The sequence below is a fragment of the Eptesicus fuscus genome, chromosome 2 (genome assembly GCF_027574615.1).
Source record: "Eptesicus fuscus isolate TK198812 chromosome 2, DD_ASM_mEF_20220401, whole genome shotgun sequence".
NCBI classification, from domain to species: Eukaryota; Metazoa; Chordata; class Mammalia; order Chiroptera; family Vespertilionidae; genus Eptesicus; species Eptesicus fuscus.
The window spans coordinates 74,180,446-74,204,551 of record NC_072474.1 but is presented as its reverse complement, the minus strand read 5'-3'; the positions used below and the strand labels follow the sequence as shown (position 1 = coordinate 74,204,551).

Here is a 24,106-nt window from a genome sequence, read left to right as displayed (position 1 = left end):
ACCTTTCACATGGCTCCTTCTCTGCCAATCTAAAATAAGAAAAGCTGTAACCTCGATACATTAGAAAAGCCTTTCTTAGATCTCAGTTCGTAATTTCAGTGTAGTCCCCTTCATTTGCTGCTCATAGTGCATATCAAATTTCTTACTTAGGGCCTCTGTAAAGTGATTCTTCCAGTCTCCTATAATCCCTGTAACAAAAGAAAAAAAAACAGTATTATGTCTTCAAGCCGGAATCATGAAGTTTTCTAATATTCATCACTTTCATTAACACCTTGATTAAAATAATAATATATGCCATAAATAATATACATTTTTGAGCTTGCAAAGGATTTGTTGTGATTGTTAAAACAACAGCAACAACAAACAGCAAATTTATTTCTCTGACTCTTCCCGCTAATGCTACCTCATTGAACTTTTTTTCTCTAATTTCCTCTCCAATGTTGGGGCTTCCTCTTAATATGACATCCATGTTTTACACATGCCCAATATATTTAAGGTGACCAGATTTTAACATTGGTAAAGTGGGACACCATTGACTGGGGGGGAGAGGCGGGAGGGGTTCTTTTTTTTTTAATATATTGTATTGATTTTTTACAGAGAGGAAGAGAGAGGGATAGAGAGTTAGAAACATTGATGAGAGAGAAACATCGATCAGCTGCCTCTTGTATACCCCCTACTGGGGATGTGCCTGAAACCAAGGTACATGCCCTTGACCAGAATCGAACCTGGGACCTGGGACCCTTGAGTCTGCAGGCCGATGCTCTATCCACTGAGCCAAACTGGTTTCGGCCGGGGGGGGGGGAGGGGGCGGTTCTTGTTTAAAAATTTGGTCTATATTGTAATCGCTTTTGGTTTTTTTAATAAAAGGAAATTCACTTCTTAGATCATCGTTGAATTTGCATCCTCTTTTCTTACTCATTATGTTAAAAATCTAAAAAAAATAATTTAAAATTATATTATAAATTATTATATACATATTGCTCAAAAACACAGTAAGTAGGAACATAATTACATGAACATATTTTATTATTAGTTTATAAATTAAATTAATTTGATTGTTATAAAGTAACAATATTTTAAAAATTATTTTAATCCTATATTTCTTTCTAAATAATAACAATACTAACTTGTATTATTTTTCTCTGAATTTGCCATAATGTAAGTCATAAGTGTCACTTTCAAGGCCGGCGCTAGACTTTTTGCCACCACTATAAAATATAAATAATACGAGTACTGTCTGCTAAATTCAAGAAAATTTATGTAGTTATGAAATAAATAAATAAATTACTTACCTAAATTATCTGAATAGCTGATTTGTAATGACATCACTTGTTTAACTAGCTTACTAGCACGCAGTACGATGTGTATCGTCTGAGAGACAGTTACAAAATGTTTTCGTCGTTGCCAATCCCAAAAAATGCCATTGTTCATTAAGTCCAAACAATGGTGGTCGAATTCTAACAACTGATCAACAATGCGAACTTTGATAAGCAGTTCTCGATAATCAGTTCTCAACAATTATTTGTTATTATTAAAATTTAACATTATAAAATTAACAAAAATAACATAAAACTCATATCCTGGCTAAATAGCCACATGGCCTCCAAAAACCATACATTCCCTTTCAGTTCTCCCGCCGTTCCCTAGCTTGTCGTGCATTCTTTCCAAAAATCGGGACTTCTTTAAAATGCCATGGGATGCGGGACAAATTGTTAAAAATCGGGACTGTCCCACCAAAAGCGGGATGTCTGGTCACCTTAAATATATTAAATATCATGTTCATGCTGATAACACTTAAATTCAGCTTTATATTTTCATATCCAATTGCCACCTGAATTCTATACAAGTATACCAAATTTAACTAGTTCACAAATTAATTCATTTTGTTCCCCACCAAATTGAGTTAGTTGTTTTTTTTTTTAATATATTTAATGGATTTTTTACAGAGAGGAAGGGAGAAGGATAGAGAATTAGAAATATTGATGAGAGAGAAACATCAATCAGCTGCCTCCTGCACACTCCCTACTGGGTATGTGCCCGCAACCAAGGTACATACCGTTGACCAGAATCAAACCTGGGACCCTTGAGTCCGCAGGCCGACGCTCTATCCACTGAGCCAAACCGGTTAGGGCGAGTTTTCTTTTTTATAACCTGATTAATGGCAGCACCAGTTATCCAAAACATAAACTTGGAACTTGTCCCCTCAATCTTACATCTCATTCTTTATTCATATTCAGACTTTTCTTCAGACTCATTTCCTTTTCTCCATTTCTGCTGCCACTGACATTGGAGCTCCTCAGCGTTTCCCACCTGAGTTATCACAATAGTCTAGAAGGCCCTTCTCTTTTGCTTTCCATCACATCCAGCCCTCTTCTGGAAGAGGAAGTCACCCTGTATTTTAAATGTCAACAGTTCACTTTCCACCTTAGCTCAAGAAGCTCTCAACTTTCCCAATGAAATAACCCAAAAAGCAAAAGTTAGGATATATGTATTCTGGTTAGGGCATTGACCTATGAACCAGGATTCGATTCCAGGTCAGGGCATGTTTCCGGGTTGTGGTCTCAATTCCCAGTGGGGGACATGCTGGAGGTAGCCAACTGATGAGTCGCTCTCATCATTGATGTTTCTATCTCTCTCCCCCTTCCCTTTCTCTCTGAAATCAATAAAAATATATTTCTTGAAAAATATATGGATATTGTGGGAAAAAAGAGTGAGATAATCTGAGAAGTGGATTGTTAAAGTATCTTTTTTCAGGGGCTCCCTGTTTTCACCCAGTGGCAGGTTTATTATTCCTATTATTTAAAAAATGTCCTCACCTTTTCACTGGCAATTTAGTTCAAAAAGCAAGATTTTTTTTCTATTCTGCTTCTAAAACAAAACAAAACGCCAAAACCTGCATGTTTTTTTTCACATACCAGTAAGTCCAGATGTGCCAATACTCTGCATATCCCACATGTGTTTTTGCTTTATAAACGGTATGTATCTCATCAGACCATGCCTCCTCTCAATAGAATGTCACTTCTTTGTTATTTTGATGTTTTTTCCAAACAGCCATATTTGCTACTAAGGATTTTGAAACTTAGTCTTTTTTAAACAGTGTTATTGAGCTACTAGTAGCCCGGTGCACGAAATTCGTGCACATTGAAAGGGAATTAATTAGATGAAATATTTTAATATTGCTATTTGCCCTTTCTCTATAATAAAAGTGTGAGAGATAAAAGGAAATGAGTACAATGTATATGAAAATAATACATAAATTTATTAATAAGTAAACAATAACAAACTGATATAACAATAACAAACTCGTAATATAAAAACAACATTGATGCAAATAATGATTGATAAAGTGATTAAACTTATTCTAATATCTTCCTGTATACCACATTAAGAGTAAAAACACTTTCAGAGTGCTTGACTAATTTCCCTTGAGATAAAGTATTTACAGCTTTAACTTTAACGTAACATGCTCTTTGAACTCAAGAGAAAGCAACAGCCGTAACTGGTTTGGCTCAGTGGATAGAGCATCGCCCTGTGGACTGAAAGATTCCAGATTCGATTTTGGTCAAGGGCATGTACCTTGGTTGCGGGCACATCCCCCGTAGGAGCTGTGCAGGAGGCAGCTGATCGATATTTCTCTCTCATCGATGTTCCTAACTATCTATCCCTCTCCCTTCTTCTCTGTTAAAAAAAATCAATAAAATATTTTTTAAAAATGCTTTAAAAAAAAGTGAGAGAGAAAGCAACATATAACTGACCATGTCCAAAAATGGGTTCAGGTAGGAATATCCCTACTCTGTCTAGAGTTTGTCCTTGTGATTTATTAATAGTCATCACAAATGCTGGCATAACAGGAAAATATCTTCGAATTAATTTAAATGGGTGGCCAGTGTCAGATGGGGACAAATCAATTCTTGGAATCAGAACAATCTCTCCCTCTGCAGATCCTGTTAATATTTCAGCTTTGATAATGTTAGGTTGCAATCTTTTGATAATAAATCTGGTACCATTACAAAGACCCCATTTACTGTTAAGATTTCTCAATAGCATGATGATTGCACCCACTTTCAATTTTAATTTATGACATGGCATTCCAGAAGGAGTAATACTATTAAGAAATTCAATAGGAAAATTTTCCTTTTCAGCATCATCTGTTGAGTCAATGGAATCACCACTCAAATAGGCGTGAAAATCTCTATCAAGTATATCCAAAATTTCTTCATTTAATTTTTGAACGTGCTCATTTTTTGAACAAAGAATTGCATGTTTAGATATATTTTTAATATTATCTATAGATATACTATTTCCAAAGATGGCTTAAATAATAGATCCATTAAAAATCATTTCATGGGGAATTTCAATAATATCCATTCCTAAATGAAAATTGCTATCAAGTTTGCCATCTCCAAGTTTTACTAACCATTCACTATAAGCAGAATCCTCTGATCTCATATTTGTTTTAAGAGACAACTGTCTGAAACATCCCCAAACACTACAGTACTTTAAAACTTATTTGTACTATGGCTAATCATATAGCATGGCAACACAAAAATCCCCTCTGAAAAGAACTTTCCCACCAAATGCAACATTCAAATTAGCGCCAGCGAGAGCTTTATATGTATGGCACCTGTGCGAGTCAAAGTTTATTTTTATATTTCCAGTGCGTCATATGTACCAGTTGGTCGGACGGATGGACAAATGTCGGTCACTTAGCCTTTTATCTATACAGATTATAAGTCATGATTTTAACTTTTTAAAAAATTATCCTTTAATATCTCCAAAGCACAATGAGTAAGAATCTGAAGGTTTATGTGGCTTCTATTTGGTTTCTAGGACAAAGTTCTTTCCTTTACCCACCACTCACTTCTCTCCTTTTACTCTTGTATGTTAATTCCAACATAATTTTTGTAACACCTCTTGAAAAGGATCCCACCAAGTTTTTGATAGTCCACATGATAAAACTTACAGAAAAATACAGCATGAGACTTTCAATCTCTCACTAAGTTCTTCATATAACTGTAATTCCTCAGCCTCTAAAGAATGAAAAAGGAGAATAAAAGTGCCTTCTCTCATTCCAAGGCCTTTCTCAGTCAGGCAACCACAAAAAGAAAGAATGAGCCTACAATTCATGCCATGTAATCTCTATCAGGCATAATTCAAATCCCATCATGCAAAGTCTGGGATAATTAAAATGTATAAGAGAACAGTGGTGACCTGGGGGAGAACTTATGAAACCTTGTCTCCTGCTTTTGCTGAACATTCTTTTCATTATGCTAGACTCCAAGTCCCTATCGGGGACCTGGTCAGATGGCTGTGGGTGCTAACCCATGCCACCTGGATCCGCGATCGGGGACCTAGGCAGGCGGCTGGGGGTGCTAACCCATGCCGCCTGCCCTGGTCCGTGATCCGTGATCGTGGACCTGGTCAGATGGCTGTGGGTGCTAACCCACGCCACCTGGATCCGTGATCGTGGACCTGGGCAGCCTGCTGCAGGCATTAACCCACGCTGCCTGCCCTGGTCCATGATCCCTGATAGGGGCTTTGAGTCAGCTGCCACTGGCGATGGCTGACTTGAAGCCCTTATCACAGACCTGGTCAGGCAGCTGCGGGCGCTAACCCACACCGCCTGCCCTGGTCCGAGATCGGTGATGGACCTGGGCAGGCAGCTGCCCTGGTCCGTGATCCTTGATCGTGGACCTGGTCAGGCGGCTGCGGGCGCTAACCCACACCGCCTGCCCTGGTCGGAGATCGGTGATGGCGGACCTGGCCAGCCGGCTGCGGGCATTAACCCATGCTGCCTGCCCTGGTCCGTGATCGGTGATGGACCTGGGCAGGCAGCTGCCCTGGTCCGTGATCCCTGATCGTGGATCTGGGCAGGCAGCTGCAGGCCTTAACCCACACCACCTGCCCTGGTCCGCGATTGGTGATGGCGGACCGGGGCAGCCGGCTGCGGGCTTCAACCCACGCCGCCCGCCCGGGTCTGCGATCGGTCATGGCGGACCTGGGCAGGCGGCTGCGGGCTTCAACCCACGCCGCCTGCCCCGGTCCGCGATCGGACATGGCGGACCGGGGCAGGCGGCTGCGGGCTTCAACCCACGCCGCCTGCCCCGGTCCGCGATCGGTCATGGCGGACCGGGGCAGGCGGCTGCGGGCTTCAACCCGATCGGTCATGGCGGACCTGGGCAGCCGGCTGCGGGCTTCAACCCACGCCGCCTGCCCCGGTCTGCGATCGGTCATGGCGGACCTGTGCAGGCGGCTGCCCGGTCATGGCGGACCTGGGCAGCCGGCTGCGGGCTTCAACCCAAGTCGCCTGCCCTGGTCTGCGATCGGTCATGGCGGACCTGGGCAGGCGGCTGCGGGCTTCAACCCACGCCGCCTGCCCCGGTCTGCGATCGGTCATGGCGGACCTGTGCAGGCGGCTGCCCCGGTCTGCGATCGGTCATGGCGGACCTGGGCAGGCGGCTGCGGGCTTCAACCCACGCCGCCTGCCCCGGTCCGCGATCGGTCATGGCGGACCTGTGCAGCCGGCTGCGGGCTTCAACCCACGCCGCCTGCCCCGGTTTGCGATCGGTCATGGCGGACCTGTGCAGGCGGCTGCGGGCTTCAACCCACGCCGCCTGCCTCGGTCTGCGATCGGTCATGGCGGACCTGTGCAGGCGGCTGCCCCGGTCTGCGATCGGTCATGGCAGACCTGGGCAGGCGGCTGCGGGCTTCAACCCACGCCGCCTGCCCCTGTCCGCGATCGGTCATGGCGGACCAGGGCAGGCGGCTGCGGGCTTCAACCCACGCCGCCTGCCCCTGTCCGCGATCGGTCATGGCGGACCTGGGCAGCCGGCTGCGGGCTTCAACCCACGCCGCCTGCCCCGGTCTGCGATCGGTGATGGCGGACCTGTGCAGGCGGCTGGCCCGGTCTGTGATCGGTCATGGCGGACCTGTGCAGGCGGCTGCCCCGGTCTGCGATTGGTGATGGCAGACCTGGTCAGCCGGCTGCCAGCGCTAACCGCCTGCCCCAGTCCACCATCATGGCTTGGATCTCACTGGCATGGGTGCTCCCCTCTCCCCCCGCCATCTTTGCTGGTTTAACGTATATTTGCTTCTGATTGGCTGGTGGGCGTGGCTGGTGGGCGTGGCTGGTGGGCGTGGCTGGTGGGCGTGGCTTATGGGTGTAGCGGAGGTGCGGTCAATTTGCATATTACTGTTTTATTAGATAAGATAATCTATATATATAAAAGCCTAAGCATGAATGACCAGTCAACCAGTCACTATAACGACACACTGACCACCAGGGAGCAGATGCTTCCGCAGCCAACCGCCCTTGGTCGGCCAACCACCCTTGGTTGGCCAATCTCCTGTGGTTCCTCTCCCTGGCCAGAAGGCCCTGATTGGCTGGATTGCTGGCGAGGCCAAGGGACCCCACCCATGCATGAATTTGTGCACTGGGCTTCTAGTTAATATATATATAAAGAACTGTACATATATACTGTACATACAATTTGGTGAATTTGGATATTTGCCACTTAGTTTTGAAAATGTCTGCCTCTTGGTCAAGGAAAAGCTGACTAATTATTGTAAGCTTGCTTCATCATCTTAAAATGAGATAATAACAGAAGCTCTCTCCAGAGTCTCTAGTAAAAATTTAAAGATAATTAGAATTTTAAATGTATATGTGTTTACATAAATTACATGGTATAGCACCAAGACTCCCAGGCCTTGTAAACAGTAGGTAGTAGAGGGTATTAGTGCTGGGGCTGAGGCTGTACTGAGTGCTGGGAATTCTTATTATATTATGCTGCATATCCTATATAATAAAAGGCTAATATGCAAATCAACCGAATAGTGGAACGACCAGTCGCTATGATGCGCACTGACCACCTGGACTGTGAGAGGGGGCAGGCTGGGCTGAGGGACACACACCACCCCCCTGCCAAGTGCACAAATTTCGTGCACTGGGCATCTAGTACTAAATAACCAATAAGTAATAGCAATTTATTTGTAGTAGAACTAGTGTTTCATGTCTCTGAACACTGGTAACACAATAAAGAGAGTTTTCATATGTGAAACAGCTCTGCAGAAAACAAGCTGAGTCCACAGATATGAATAGGCCTTCATAGGTTTTTGCCTATAACTATTTCAACTTGTGATCTCCTAAAGTAATAGAGGTAATAGACCATCTCACCCTTTCTCATGAAGGGAGATATTTTTTGGTTCATGATTTCATCTGGTAGTAAAGTGTAATTGGTAGATGGATTGTTTTTCATCTCTTGGAATGAAGTGTGTTGAACAATCTTGTCCACAAGCTCCTTTGATGACTCCCTTCCCAGAAATTGTATCACTTTTATCACCTCTCTTCTGATATCCTAGGAAGAAAAAAATATTTTGAAGTCTCAATTACTAAAATTGAATGCATTACTATTTGGAATAAAGAGAGAGAGAGAGAGAGAGAGAGGGAAATCCCCTCTCCCCACTGATATTGGAATTGGACTTCTAATGAGGAAAAATGCTTCCTATAGCAGTATTTTAAACTTCTCTAAACACAATTTTCCTCAGCCATAAAATGTACATAAAAGGTACTTTATACCATGTACATTCTTACATACCACATTCAAAATACCACTTTATTACACCATCTACAAAAATAAACTCAAATTTATGATTTACTTAACTGTATGATCTGAAACCATAAAACTTCTAGGAGGAAATACAGTTAGTAAGCTTTTTTGACATTCATCTTAGCAATATAATATTGGATATTATCTCAGGCAAGGGCAACAAAAGCAAAAATAAACAAATGGTACTACATCAAAAATAAACAAATGGTACTACACCAAACTTAAAAGCTTCTGCACAGTAAAGGAAACCATGAACAAAATTAAAAGACAACCTACTGAATGGGAGGACATATTTGTGAATAATATATCCAATAGGGGTTAATATCTAAAATATATAAGAAACTCAGACAACTTAATATAAAAAAACACACGATTAAACCTGGGCAAAGGATGAATAGAAATTTCCTCAAAGAAAACATATTGATGGCAAACAGACATGAAAAGATGCTAAACATCATTAATCATCAGAAAAAATGCAAATAAAAACCACAATGACACAGTGAGATATCACCTTCTACCTGTCAGAATGGCCATTATGAAAAAGTCAACAAATAAGTTTGGCAAGGATGTGGAGAAAAGGGAACCCTTGTGCATTGCTGGTGGGAATATAAATTGATGCAATCACTATGAGGGTCCTCAAAAATTTTAGAAAAAAACTACCATATGACCACTTCTATATATTTATCTGAATAATATAAAAGCACTAACTCAAAAAAATGTATGCACTCCTATGTTCATTGCAGCATTATTTACAATAGCCAAGATATGGAAGCAACCTAAGAGTTCACGGACAGACAAATGGGTTAAAAAGATGTGATTTATACATTACTCAGCAATAAAAAAATAAATAAATAAATTTCACCATTGGCAACAACATGAATGGACCTAGAGGGTATTATGCTAAGTGAAATAAGTCAGAGAAAGACAAATACTGTATGATTTCACTTATATGTGGTATCTAAAAAAAACAACACAGGACAAATGAGCAAACAAAACAAAACAGAAATAGACTCATAGATACAGAGAACAAACTAATGGATGCCAGAGGTGAGGAGAGTGGGGGGACAGGTAAAAAAGGTGAGGAGGAATAAGAGGTACAAACTTCCAGTTATAAAATAAATAAGCCATGGGCGTGTAATGTACAGCACAGAGAAAATAGCCAATAATCCTATATAATAAAAGGCTAATATTTTATTATTATTAAAATAAATAGACCAAATCAATAGACCAAACAGTGGAACAACTGAACAACCGAACAACTGGTCCCTATGACATGCACTGACCACCAGGGGGCATGTGCAGAACATGGTGGGCATCGGCAGCAGGTGGCAAAGAGCAGGACATAGTGGGTGTCAGGCGTGGCAGGATGGTGGAGCAGGTGAGTGGGGACGCCAGACCAAGGTGAGGCACCGGTCGCTGTCATCAGGGTGAGCCTCTGGTGGTTACTGAAAATTCTTTGCTCCCGCACTGCGGTCCCATGGGTGCTCACACCTGCTGCCAGTGCTGGCCCCGCTCACACTCACTGCCGGTGCTGGAGCTGCTGCTCACACCCACTTCCAGTGCCGGAGCCACCACTCACACCTGCTGCCAGAACCTGGTGCTGGTCCCAATCGCTTGGCACCATCAGCGGGTGCAAGCAGCAGCTGCCAGCCCCGATTGCCCCTGAGGGCTTCTCCACCTCCCCCTGCTCCTGAGGGGTGATCGGGGCAGCAGCTGCCACTCACACCCACTGATGGTGCTGGCCACGCTTGCACCTGCTGCTGGCACTGGCCTCAATTGCTCCGTGCCATCAGCGAGTGCGAGCAGGGCTGGCGCCATCAGCACATGGGAGCAGCGGCAGCAGGAGGGGAGCTGCCAGCAGAGAGGGGACTGGAGGCCATGGCAGGAGGGGCTGGGTGGTGGTGCAGAGGATGGGCCAAGACCCACCCCTGTGCCCACTGCAGCCTCAAGGCCCACAGTTCCTTTCAAGGTGCATGAATTCGTACACTGGGCCCCTAGTACCATTATAATGTTGCATGGTAACAGATGGTTATTAGACTTATTGTGGTGATCACATCATAAATTATATAAATGTCAAATCACTGTGTTGTATACCTGAAACTAATATCATCTAGTATGCCAACTATATTTTAATAACGTATTTTTTAAAAAATAGATACTTTGTCCAACTCGGGTGGCTCAGTAGTTGAACTTTGACCTATGAACCAGGAGATCAAGGTTCGATTCCAGGTCAGGGCATATGCCTGGGTTGCAGGCTTGATCTCCAGTGGGAAGCATGTGGGAGGCAGTTGATGAATGGTTGTCTCTTATTACTGATGTTTCTATCTCTCTCTCCCTCTCCCTTCGTCTCAGAAATCAATAAATATAAATTAAAAATAGATAATTTAAAGATTGTTAAAACACTAAGTGAGATGATGTTGTACAATACTTTTTGTAGTCCTCAATGCACTCAATAAATATCTATTAATATTAACATACACTATAAAATAGTACAGTCTACTGTGACAGATAAAGCTTTGGGTTGAAAATGTGCAAAAAGAAAACTTTCATTTTTCTCTTAATTTATTGGTGTAACTAGTGAAAAGCAAAGGAACCAGACAGGTTAAGAAAATGTGTAAAAAGTCAAATATTCAACATGGAACATTAGATGTTATATCTGAACCATAACTACAAACATCCCCATCTCTATGTATGTCACTACTATTGCGTACCATATTATCCAGCTACATCACTCAATGCAACTATTTTCAACATAAGCCATAATGTTTATTTTGGCATGTGATTTTCTGTACATAGAATGCTGTTCTCAGATTCTCTGTTCTACAAATTATAGCCTGCCTATTAAACCAGCTTATGTATCACCTTCTTTAGGATGAGGTCCTTGACCCTTCCAATTTGAATTAAATGACATGTATTGGTTATTACTTATATGTGTATTTGGGTTGTTTCCAATGTTTATGGTATGGAGACTGCTGCTATGAGGATTGTTGTACATATACAGTTCCTCAAGAATATATATCTACTAGTGGAATTCCTGGGTCTTCAGTTCCGTTCATGTTTTTCCCTTTGTAGATAGTGACAAGTTGTTTCCGTTGTGTATCTTTTACACTACCATCAGCAGTATGTTACTTCTCACTGATCCATATCCTGACTAAATTTATTATTATTAGACTTTTTCATTGTTGTCAGTCTGGTGGGTATGGGATAATATCTCACAGTGATTTTTTATTTGGAATTATCCTGATTACTAATGAAGCTAGAGAAAAACTAGGTTATAAGGAAATTTTGAGGTCATCAGATTTTTGTAAATTGCTGTTCTCAGCATTCTCTTAACTCTCTCATATGCATTCATTTACAGGAAATTTGTACAGGAAGTCCTCGGGTTACATTGGACTCAATGTACATCATTTCATGATTAGGTCGCCATCTCCAATTTACAGTATTTATTTTAAAAAAGTTCTGTCATTTTGATGTATGTACAGATGTGCTTTATGTTTTTTATTATTTATTTGCCACAAGTAAAGGTCAGGAATTGTTATCTTTCTTTTAAATTTTTGTACTGTCTCACTTCATTACTGCTGTGTATGTGCTCCATGTGAGTGATGTAGATGCTTGTGCAGGTGGGTTCCGACTTATGGCGAAAATCGCGCGGATCTCCGGCGTAACCTGAGGACCTACTGTATTTACTAACTTTAAATCTGTGTTAATGTACCTGGATAATTGTCACTTTTGGAGGTTACAGCATCATTTATTTAGAGGTATACCTTTGTATCTAGAGTATTGCCAAATGCTAACATTTTAGAAATTACTAAGTTGTCCATTTGTTTTAAGTTTCTCACCTCCTTCATGTCTTCATAGAAAAGAAATAGCAAATGTGGATTCTTTCTCAGTTCCCACCAAGATTTTACATGTTCATACCAGGAACCATAAGGAACTAAAATTAGAGATAAAGACAACATATGAGCACAGTATCATCTCTATACAGCTTAAAAAATGAGTGTTTAAACAACAGTAGCAATAAATAAATATAAATAAATGATCATGAAATGAAAACTAGAGACCAGCCTCACATCTTAAGCACATTTCCCTGCAACAAGGAGGCAAAATATGTTGAATAATTTATATATGCAAACATATTCTCAACTTCCATCATTGTGACATGGTTTATGGCACAGAGAACAAGTGAAGGAAGTCCCCCTCTCATCAATTTGATTCATACTTTATGAGATCATTTTTGAAACGTGTGTGTGTGTGTGTGTGTGTGTGTGTAAAATCAGATTGTTAGTAAAGGGAGTTGAGTTAGTGGAACTATCAAAGTTCTTATAATAAGAAGTCAGCCCAGTTCTCAAATTTGCCATTTACAATCTGGCTTTGGCAACTGAAGCTAGTAACTATGTAATAGTTTATTACAGTACTTGCAGTTTCTATGATAAGAGCTATTCTCTTGGGAAACTTTAGTGTCATTCTCACTCTAAAAGAATTAGATTTGGGAGAGGATGTGATAGGACCAAATGTTATCTCTGCCTTTCTCTTTCCTTATCTTTTTCTCACATATATACAAGTGTTTCAGCAGATAAAAGCTCACAAAATGATTTAATAATGTGTGAGTCCAAGTATTCTGCTTTGCACTAAATCATTGCATATGTCTTCTATTCTTTGACTCTATTGGCAATTTTTCTTTACAGGTAAAGTTATATGATGTTATTTATAATTATCTTATTCATCTCTTTTGTGGAGATACAACTTTATGTTTCTCTACCTTACAATGTTAGTTTTAATGATCTTGAGGCAAATATTTTATTCATTATGCATTAGCATAAAATTTCTCAAATACAATAATAAAAATAAAGCACAAATATCCTACTTTTAGTGAGTCAATATTAGCTTTTATGGGTATAAAAGTGGCATTGTTATCATTTCCTTACAACTTATTACTACAGAATCAGAATGGCCTTCTTCAGTTAACACTAGAATCTCTTGACCACTTTCTTCCTCAAATCTAAATACTTAGTCACTTTAGTCTCTAGTTAAGTAAAAAGGCAACATTTTTCAGAATTACTGCTCAAGTAATTCTTGTACTGTTCCGAGAAATCTAGTTGAATCATTCAGACTGTACACTGAGTGAATGCGTAAAAACTCTGTAGATATTCAGACTTCTTTATAAATTGTGGCTCATGTAACACCTGAAATTTTCCTTGGAAACAAATGGGCACTCTCTCTCCTCTATTCTCTTCCTCCTCTTGTTCAATAGAGTGCTACTAACATTCTGTGAAATACTTTTCTAATAAAAAAGAACAAGAGAAAATATTGGACACTGAGTCTCAATCTTAGAGAAAAAAAATTGTTACCTCCACCCCCTATATACTTATTTTTAGGCATGAAACTGAACTTTCTATATTCTACAATTTGCCATCCACATCTAAAAATTTGCTCTAAAGTTCAAGGGCATCTAGAATGTCTGTGTTTTAATTAAGGATCAGGGAAAATAACAGACCAGGAAAAACAACAAACATTTTAGCTCAGAGACGCCATTTGTCTTGTATCATTTACTTTGAAAGAATTCAAAGAAAGGAAGCTGTTTTTACCGTCTCCATCCATGAATTTTTCCACAAACTCTGGAAAAGTTCCAGGATTTGGATGACCAGCTACCATTTGAAAGAAATAATAAAAAGAAACAGCCACGTCCTTGGCATTCCGGCAAAGATAGATCATCTAAGAGGGCAAAATCAAATATTAAAATACCTAAAAATTTTAAATATAGTTTCATCAAGATTTAAAAAGAAGGCATTTGTGTTTTCAACTATAACAAATTATATACTCAACTTAGAAAGTATATACAGTTATTTAAAAGTCCTTTAATAGCCTGAAGTGACAGCATCTTTTACAGTGTTGTTCAATGTTAAGTCTCACTTTTTCACTTTTATGCTATTTTTACATATAACACCTCATTTAAGTGTCACAATTCCATTGTTATAAATTGGACCAGATAGATTATTTTCCTTAATTCCTTAAGGAATTATTATTCCTTAATTTATAAGTGAAGAAACTAAACTGAAGCTCAGTCACAATACAACACTGAGAATAAATCAATGAGAGTAAATGATTTGATAAATCACTCAGTCATCAATAAAGTCCTCTGATCTTTGGTCGGCAAACTCATTAGTCAACAGAGCGGCAAACTGCGGCTGGCGAGCCGCATGTGGCTCACGAGCCGCAGTTTGCTGACCACTGTACACCATTCTGTATAGTAAAGAAAAAAAAAGTCCTATTTTTATTCACTCACGCTCATTAAAAAAAAAATCACATTCATGTGGGTCAATATGCACATTCACCTCAGCGAAAATGTAATCTTCACCAACATCTTGTTGAGTTTCTGTTTTACATAAAGAGGAAACACTAGCAAATTAACCAGCAGGACCCTCGGTTTTAATTGCTAGTTCTGGCACTAAGAATTTCTATCATCTTGTACAAAGTACCAACATTTTGGACCTAAATTTCTATCCACTAAATAAGTCAATTGGGTCAGATCTGTGTGGTCTCTTTCTGGTAGGTCTGATACACACTGCTACTGAAAAGGTTCTGCAAAAGTAAACTGCATATCCCTGTGGTGTCCCACTTCCGCCCTCAGGCTCCTGAGCAATGCCATCAGGGAAGAAAGGCTCTTCTTGATGTATCTACCTGCAGGGATGGGGAACCTTCTTTCTGCCAAGGACTATTTGGATATTTAATACATCATATAAAATTGTCAACTTAAAAATTAGCCTGGTCAAACATTTAATGAACTTACCCTTAATGCCTTTGTAGAGCCAGACCAAATAATTTTGTGGGCTTTATATGGCCCTTGGGCCAGATGTTCCCAACCCCTGGTTTATGAGATATGATTAGGCTCACTAACTTATCTTAGTCAAGTCTTCACATTTTCAAACAATTGTAAGGAAATCTTCTATTTTATTCTAAGAAAAATGGATCTCAATGTTAAGATCCTACTATAAAACCTCTAATTATTACAGAAAGTGAATTGTCTTTTCTCATCAAAGCTATTATTAACCCTGTTGAACATTTATTAAATGTTTATAGATTCAATGAAAGAATAAACAAGTGTGTATACAACACAGTTCTGACTGTAATATTCTAAAATTTCCTGGAATTGGATAAAGTTTTAAGAATACTTGACTCTGGTTACCTTACAGTTCTTTTCCCAAAACGAGGCCGGAAGAAGCTGCGCTGGCAAATGAGTCTTCACAATTCTAGGAGATGCCATCTCTTTTAATTGTTTTACCCCTGGATCATAAAAAAAAAATTAAAGGTTAGATAACTTCAAAAACTATAAATATTTATATGGTCTTATAGATATTTAAAAAATAGAAATAACTTTAAGATTTTATCTTTTATTAATGATAATATTATATACAAGGTATATACTAACTATGACAGAATTTTAGATAGAGAAAATAATAGAGAAAAAAATAAGATCAAATAAAATCTCATCACTTTGGAAAAATCATTCTTAACATTTGGGTCAGTAGCTTTCTATACAAATACTAGAGGCCCAGTGCATGAAAATTCATGCACTGGATGGGGGGGTCCCTCATCCTGGCCTACCCCCTCTCACAGTCCGGGAGCCTTCAGAGGCAGGAGGCGACCTGGCGATCAGGGGAAGGCGACACCCCATCACACCTCTGCTGCTGCCATTGCTGGCAGCACAAGCCTTGGCTGACCCTGGTTACCTGAGCCTCAGGCAGCCCTGGGCAGCTGGGCAGCCACCATCCGAGGCTTGCCTGCGCCTCAGGCTGGCCCTGGGCAGCTGGGCAGCCGCCATCCAAGGCTTGCCTGTGCCTCGGGCCGACCCTGGGTGGCTGGGGGACTGAGGAGGCTGGGATACTCCAGAGGCAGGCTGAGGAGACTGGACGCCGCCATCTTGTGGCTGTAGGCGCCACTATCTTTGAGGGCATGGCAGTCAATTAGCATATTCCCTCCTTATTGGCTGTGGGCACCGCCATCTTTGCGATGGCGTGAGGGTCAATTAGTATATTCCCTCTTTATTAGATAGGATATCTACCTATATGTCCAGACTCACAGCCATCCAAATATCACATACACATAATTTTTTTTAATATTTTCTAATTCTCCTTTTTCCTCAATATATTTCACTGATACTGCAATGTCAAGAAACATATGATAGCCTAACATTTTTAATGATTTTATAGTGTTACTAGCAGCCCATCGCGCGATATCACGCTCAGCAGGCTGCCCGGCTGCTTCCACAGGATCCAGCGGGAATGGCAGTATGCTGCTGGCAGCCACACTGCTTCCACGGGAGGCAGGCCCACTTTCTCCTCTCTAGGCCTGCGCTTGGCCATGGAGGCTGCGGGCTGGCCCTCCTGTCCCCCAGAGGCCCTCCACCGCCAGGGCGGGATGCTTGCCTCACCGCTGCGGCGACGAAGCAAGCATTCCGCCAGGCCTCTCACGCTGCCCGCTCTCAGAAGCTGCCCCCCAGGATTGGGGGACACCGACAGGGTTGAGGGGACTGGGTGCTGCCATCTTGTGGCTATGGGCGCCGCCATCTTTGTGACAGAGTGATGGTTAATTTGCATATTACCCTTTTATTAGATAGGATTATATCACTTCTAAGTATTCTTTTCTTAACTAACATGGTTAAGAATTATTTTACAATGTTAAAACAATCTTCGATAAATATCTTTTTGCATAGATCCTTTAAAATGTATATTTTTCTAGTGTTTAAAGTATTACCACATTTAGCCCTTAGAGACATAAATACATATTACTAGGCTCTACTGAGACATATAAGAGTTATCCTATTCACTCTTTTCTAGATACATGCTACAGCATAAACTCTGTCAAGAGTTTCATTTAAATTTACATGTTTTGCTATGTAGAAGACATACTATTAATTGCCATTGTTGCTTACAGTCTCTTTTCATATATCATCTACATCCGCACTTTAAAAGATATGTATAGTATAGCTTTTAAAATCAACTTAAACATTACCATTCATCATCTCTTCTTTTCTGCATTCCAAGAAAGGTATTCGATTAAAAATGGCATCTCTCTTGCACTTTTCCACATCACCATCTTTAAAGATCATGTCTACAATTTCACTCAGCCAGGTTGTACCTGTAAAAATTAAACAAACCTGAGTCTTCCACTGACCATGCTGGTCTAGTGATGGAAGTGATGAATTTATAGCTGGATAAAGTAGGATGGTACCAATGCAATATTATTTTAAAGGTGCCATAATAGCCACAGGACTCAATAAATAAAGATGAATATTATAGTAAAACATACCTGTTGTAGGAGTCCCAATTTGTCCATGATGAATCAGGACTTTGTGCACACTGATAACAGTTAGGATCTAAATTTTTACATTTAAAAACTAAGGAGGCTTGAATGACAGATGATACACCCAAGTATGCTTTCAAACACAAACTTACTGATAGTTTTTTATGCTTCAAATTGTCTTAGTTCAGAGGATATTGAAAAAAAATAAATCTGGCCCTTTATTCAATGGTGATCAAAGGCCCTTTGAAGACTTAGAAACAATGTTCAATAACTACAATAGTTTTTTTTTTTTTCTTAAGATGTTATAATACCAGTGAGCACAGGGATTTAAAGGACTGCAAAAGGGGAACATTTAATTCAGTATGACTCTGCTGCTGTGATATTTAGTCAAGAAATGCCTTCAATAATTGAGCTTAGATTTAACAAATTCACCAGTTTTTTGAGGTAGGGAAGGATTTTACCAGTCAGGAGAACTGTCCTTTTTTTATTTTATTTTTTAATTCAAGGTCAGATACTTAAGAATATTATAGTGGTAAGGGAAAGAATTGGAAATAGATTGTGAAGCCTAGATCAAAGAGTCCACCTGAAGAGATGAGTGGGCATGAAGCCATAGTGGCAATCAGACAGCAAGCATAAAATACCTAATAATTCATACTGAAGTATAGAAAGGCATTGACATACATTAAATAAGAGCAAGTTTATGAGGGTTGAGTTTTAGAAGTCCTCTAGTGGCAGAGTAAATAGAACAATGGAGTGAGATTAGCCCGTTCTGGGTCACCACCACTCCTATCAGTCTCGATGTGGCTTTTTCTTTATATCCTTAGTTATATAACTTCTGCTCAGCTAGATTTCAGGTGGTTCTGAATGATGGCCATTTTGTAGTTTAGTTGTAATTTTGATATGATTGTGGGAAGTTTCAAGTACTACTTTTATCTACACTGTCATCTTGACCAGAAGCCCATAATACCCATTTTTCAACAGTACTGCTCAAGTTCTAGGTATAAATTATGGTTTTAGAATATATATATATTATATGGCCCTTTTTCTATGTCTATAGAAACTACTATATCTGACCTTATTTAATATGGAGAATGAGTGTGAAGGAAGTAAACAGCTTAATACTTACCATTCAAGCTGAGTCTGTCATTATTAGGAGACAAGAACAAGTTAGACATAGGGAGACTCACCAGATTTGGGAAAGGTGATAATGACAGTGTCATCTGATCTTGCCTGAAATGTCTCCACATCATCCCAATATTTGACAAAATCTTTATACATTAGAATTCCATGGACTCTGCTAAAGAATTCGGAATCATCACCTTTGGAAGAAGCCATCACAGAATGGTACACTGAAAGAAAAAAAAAGAGGTATCTTTTTTACTTTGTAAGTGTTTTATAATGTTTTAACATTAATAGTAGCTCTGTATATTGAAATTTCCTTGTCTATCTAGCATTTCTTAGCTGTTGAGCATATGGGGCAAATGTGCATTTAAGAAATATATAACAACATCTTGGTGCTTTAAGAGTTTCTAATCCTCTTAAGAAGATAGGTCTAACATATAAAAGAATAGTAAAATACAAAGCATTATAAAGTAAAATGTTTAAAACTATGTAGAAATATGTGATACATTGATATTATCATACTTATACATTATATTTGTATATAATAAATTCCACAATGAATGAAAATAATAGAGCCTTCAATTTTTCTGTCAAAATTTCTGGGCATATAAAAAGACTAAGAGGTTCAGAAATACAACAATATTTTGGCAAAGAATTGATTAACTTTGTCTACATTAAATAACAATAAAGTGGATGGTCACATTTGATATCTATTGCCAGATCTCAAAGTCAGTTTCCTTAGTTCCTGAATATTTTTTATTTAATAGAAAAATTCAAATGCTTGGTGAGTGTATTTAAAAGAGATGAAATTAATGACACTGTAATTGATATTTAAGGCATGATTCTTCAGGGTATAGAAGGTTCCTACAGATATTACCTTTACTTTTCTCAGTTAATCATTAGTATAGTAGTGAACACTCCTATTGAGTGCCTTGTCTAAAAATTATCAGGTTAAACCAAATGGTTATCAGTTGATAATTCATCTCCCGGCCCCATTACAACCCATTTCATGTTCAGAGTTAATCACAGAGTTGTTAATTAAGCACATTTTCTTTCACTGACTTTCAATTTCTTTCATTACCATTTCGCCCCCAAATTATTCCATTTTGAGTTTTTGATATAGTACCTCAACTACCTCAACTAATTTTGTCCTTCTAGACCTCTCTTTTATTCATCCTTGCCCAAAAGCTGCCTGATAGTTATACACTCATAGATTCATGACAGCTGTAACTTTTATTGTGTTTTTCAGAGAGTTTGTATTATAGCAGGAGTCTCTTGAAGGCAGTTGTTCTTTTAGCCTCCTAATGTGTTTCCGGTCATAGAGAATTCTAATCCATGAGAGAGGAAATGAAATTAGTAGATACTATAACAATGGATTAGCCCTAAGGAAGAAATAGCTGATGGTAAAATTTTAGAAAGATAAGTGTCCTACAAATGAAAGCAAATAATTAGACCATTGACTTATTACTGAAGTCTTCTTCTTGTACTGTCTTCCTCACTAAATTTCTAGCTACACATTACAGATGTAAACTTTCAAATGTTGCCTCCTAACTCTTCCTTACCAGCACCTGATATTAAATCCCATTGATTCTATCTCTCTCATTTTCCTCTATTTTCTATAGTTAAGGTCACTGCCCTAGTTAAGAACCTCTCCAAATGTTGACTGAATATACAAAAATAGCCTTCCCATTGGCCTTCCTGTAAAAAGTTCATATATCCTCTTTCTATATTCACCAGAGGAAGGAAAATGAATGCTATTTATTTATGTTGTGCCAGACTTAAAAGGTTTTATTTTAAAATCTTATTTGTAAGTCATACGTTTCTATGAAATAGCAGACATCATTATCAATTAGGTTAGGTTTGTCCTGCATGATACTTATTGAAGGTGCAACCATATTTGTCTTACACAAGAAAGAATAAATATACACACATTTATGCACACATGTAAACAAGTGCATATAAATGTGTAATTTTGGGCACAATTTTTGAAAAAAATTAAACAACATAGAGAAAAGTACCCTCTTTATTATACTATTAAGAGATAACCATTCCTAATAGCATTGTATTTATGCTTCCAAATATTTAAATATATATTAAAATCTAGATTTTATAACACATTTTACATTTATTTGTAATCTATTTTCTCACTGAACTACATAATGTGAACATATTTTTGTGTTAATATGTAAATTCTGTTTTTAGTCTTATAAACGAAACATAGTAGTCCATAGTATGGATATAATATAGATGATATAATTATTTACTGATGGAAATTCCTGTGTTTACCAATTATTTTGAAATAAGTAGTACTTTAATGACTGTCTTTGAGCATATGTATTTTCACACTTATCTTTGCAGTAATAATGGAATTGTCAAAATAAAAGTTATGCATGTGTAAGATATTGATATTTTTTAACAAATCACTGAAATATTGTACACATTTGCACAACATATGGAATTGCTGATTTTCTCATATCCTCACCAGTACTGGAAGTTACTTACAATTTTTTATAAGAATATATATATTTTTTTCTAAATTGGCATTTCATAGATATTTTATAATTTCCATATTCACATTTTATATATTTACTAGAGGCCTGGTGCACGAAATTTGTGCACAGAAGGGGGATTCCCTCAGCCCAGCCTGCACCCTCTCCAATCGGACATCCCTCTCACAATCTGGGACTACTGGCTCCTAACCACTCACCTGCCTGCCTGCCTGCCTGATTGCCCCTAACCTCTCTGCCTGCCTGCCTGGTCACCCCTAACTGCTCCCCTGACAGCCTGATTGCTCCCAACTGCTCTCCCTTGCTGACCTGATCATTCCTGACTACTCTCCCCTGCCTGCCTAATCGCCCCTAACTGCCCTCCTCTGCCAGTCTGATCGCCCCTAACTACCTCTGCCTCTGCCCCCACCACCATGGCTTTGTCTGGAAGGAAGTCGGATATCCAGAAGATGTACGGTCGCCTCAGTCTAATTAGCATATTACCCTTTTATTAGTATAGATAGATTATATAGGATAGGATTGCTTAAATGGTGGGGGGAACATTTTTCAGCAGGAGGAGATGCTCTTGGCAGACAAAAATACATAATCTTTATATCTGGACTGATAGCCAGCCATATGCACTATGCTACCAAACCGGTTATTAAAAATTGAACCGCTTTCTTACACCTTACACCAAACAGCTGTTGCCCTTAAAACCCCTCTTCAGCCCCCACCTTATGTTCTGCCTTTGCAGTTCACCCAGATTAGGTTCTGATTGGCCAGTTTCTATGCCAGTCAGTGTCACAAGCTCCGCCTCTTAGGCAACCATTGGCTCCTCAAAGTTCACCCAGATTTGGTTCTGATTGGTTGGTTTCTATGTCAGTAAGCATCAAAAGCTCTGCCTCCTAGGCAGCCATTGGCTCTTCTGGGAAATCCAGAATGGCCCCACTGACAGCTGCCTTTCTCTCTGGGCCTATCTCCAGGCCTAATCCGCAACCTCCACAGCAGCTGCAGATCAGGCCCTGCCCTTCTCTCTCTCTCTCCGGGCCTCTCTTTGGGCCTCCACGGCAGCAGCAAGGTCATTAGACCTCCGGCCCGGAGGCTAATGACCTTGCTGCACCCCCCTGCCACCATGCCCACCTGCCTGCTGCCAACCTTGCTGTGATAGGGGCCTGTGGGCCGCGAGGGAGGGACCCAGAGGTGCTCCATGTACTTCCTGGTGACTGGTTGTCCTTCTGGTCGTTTAGGTCGTGATGGCACTAGGCTCTTATTAGTATAGATTGGTTATCTTAATTATTTTGATCCATTTTGCCAATGAGAACTATTGCTTTTTCCTGATTTACAGCTAGTAATTTATTGTTGATAAAGAAATCTATTGTATTTCCCCCTTTTTAAATATTGCTGTATAGGATATTATTGCTTATTCCGTTGCACGAAGTTTTGTGCAATAGACTTTTCCTTCACCTGGCTGCCGGCACCAGTTATCCACCAGCAGCAGTTTTCATCTGGCCACCCGCCGATCAGAGCACCTCCCGCCAGCATGATTGGCCACCCCGAGAGGAACTCCGATTGGGAGGCGCTCCGATCGGCGGGTGGCCAGAGGAAAACTACTGCTGGTGGAAATTGGTGCCGGCAGCCACGCAATCGGCCACCCCGAGTTCCGCCACCAGCATCTTCCGCCGGCCCCATGGGTCCTTCCGCGCCGGCCGTTTAGGCTGGCAGTAAAAGCGGGGGTCAGGGACTCGTGAGTCCCCGCCCCCCGCTCCTACCGCCAGCCAATCGGCCACCCTGAGTCCTGCCCCCCGTGCCTCCAGCTGGCCCAATCGTGGGCGTAGCGGAGTGATGCAATTTGCATATTACCTTTTTATTTATATAATTAAGTGTGTTACATTTTTGCCTTATGATTGGTATGGTTACTTAAATACTTAAATATGCTCATATAATGAAAAACATATGTGTTAAAGGTTATACATGTACATTAATTTAGATGATTAATGTGTAGATAGCAGAGAAAATAGCTATTAAGAATATGGGTTCTAAAGTAGACCACCTTGGGTTAAATCCTAGCTCTGCTAATTGAAATTGTATGACCCTGGCCAATTAACTTGACTATGCTCCATTTTTTCATCTACCAATTGAGGATGATAATAATTGTACTTACCTGAAACAGTTATTGGGAATTAAGTGAGGGAATAAGCCTGGCCAATTATAAATGCTTAATAAGCATGAGTTTTTATTGCTATTATGCCACATCTATTGATAATGTAGGTGAAACAGACCCTGGACTCTCTCAGTAACATTACATAGTAATGATATATCTGTTCCAAGCAGGAAAAATATTTGTTGTTTAAAAATTCCCAAGGATATTAATATAAAATTGTCTGAAGAAACTCATAGTCAGTGATCTGTTTTCTCCTGGAGAGGATACAATCTATGCATGTCTAAAGTGAATGTTGTCCCTGTTTACTTGTCTAAAGTTCTCTGGGACAACCCAGTATGACATTCATTTCATTTAGGCCCCAGATTGCACAACAGAAGAGAGACACAATATAAGAGTTTTTCTATTGTTGGTTTTTAACCAAAGAATGGCTT

The 24,106-nt window shown here is 39.9% G+C and overlaps 1 protein-coding gene across 1 annotated transcript; it reads right to left on the bottom strand.

Annotated features, from left to right (window-relative positions):
• Window positions 1-67: 67 nt before the first annotated feature.
• Window positions 68-19,241, bottom strand: LOC103303636 (sulfotransferase 1E1). Its single transcript, XM_028137783.2, has 7 exons — window positions 19,094-19,241; window positions 17,616-17,741; window positions 15,790-15,887; window positions 14,192-14,318; window positions 12,446-12,540; window positions 8,174-8,354; window positions 68-188 (listed from the first exon to the last, which is right to left on the bottom strand). The coding sequence occupies exons 1-7, from the start codon at window positions 19,239-19,241 to the stop codon at window positions 76-78; spliced, it is 888 nt and encodes a 295-aa protein (XP_027993584.2). The 3' UTR covers window positions 68-75.
• Between the last annotated feature and the right edge of the window lie 4,865 nt (window positions 19,242-24,106).

Coding starts and splice junctions, on each gene's coding strand:
- LOC103303636 (XM_028137783.2), bottom strand. CDS start 19,241: ATGGCTTCTTCCAAAGGTGATGATTCCGAATTCTTTAGCAGAGTCCAT. Junction 17,742..19,093: donor TATCACCTTTCCCAAATCTG/GTGAGTCTCCCT, acceptor TAATTTTTACAG/GTACAACCTGGCTGAGTGAA. Junction 15,888..17,615: donor AAAAGAAGAGATGATGAATG/GTAATGTTTAAG, acceptor TTTATGATCCAG/GGGTAAAACAATTAAAAGAG.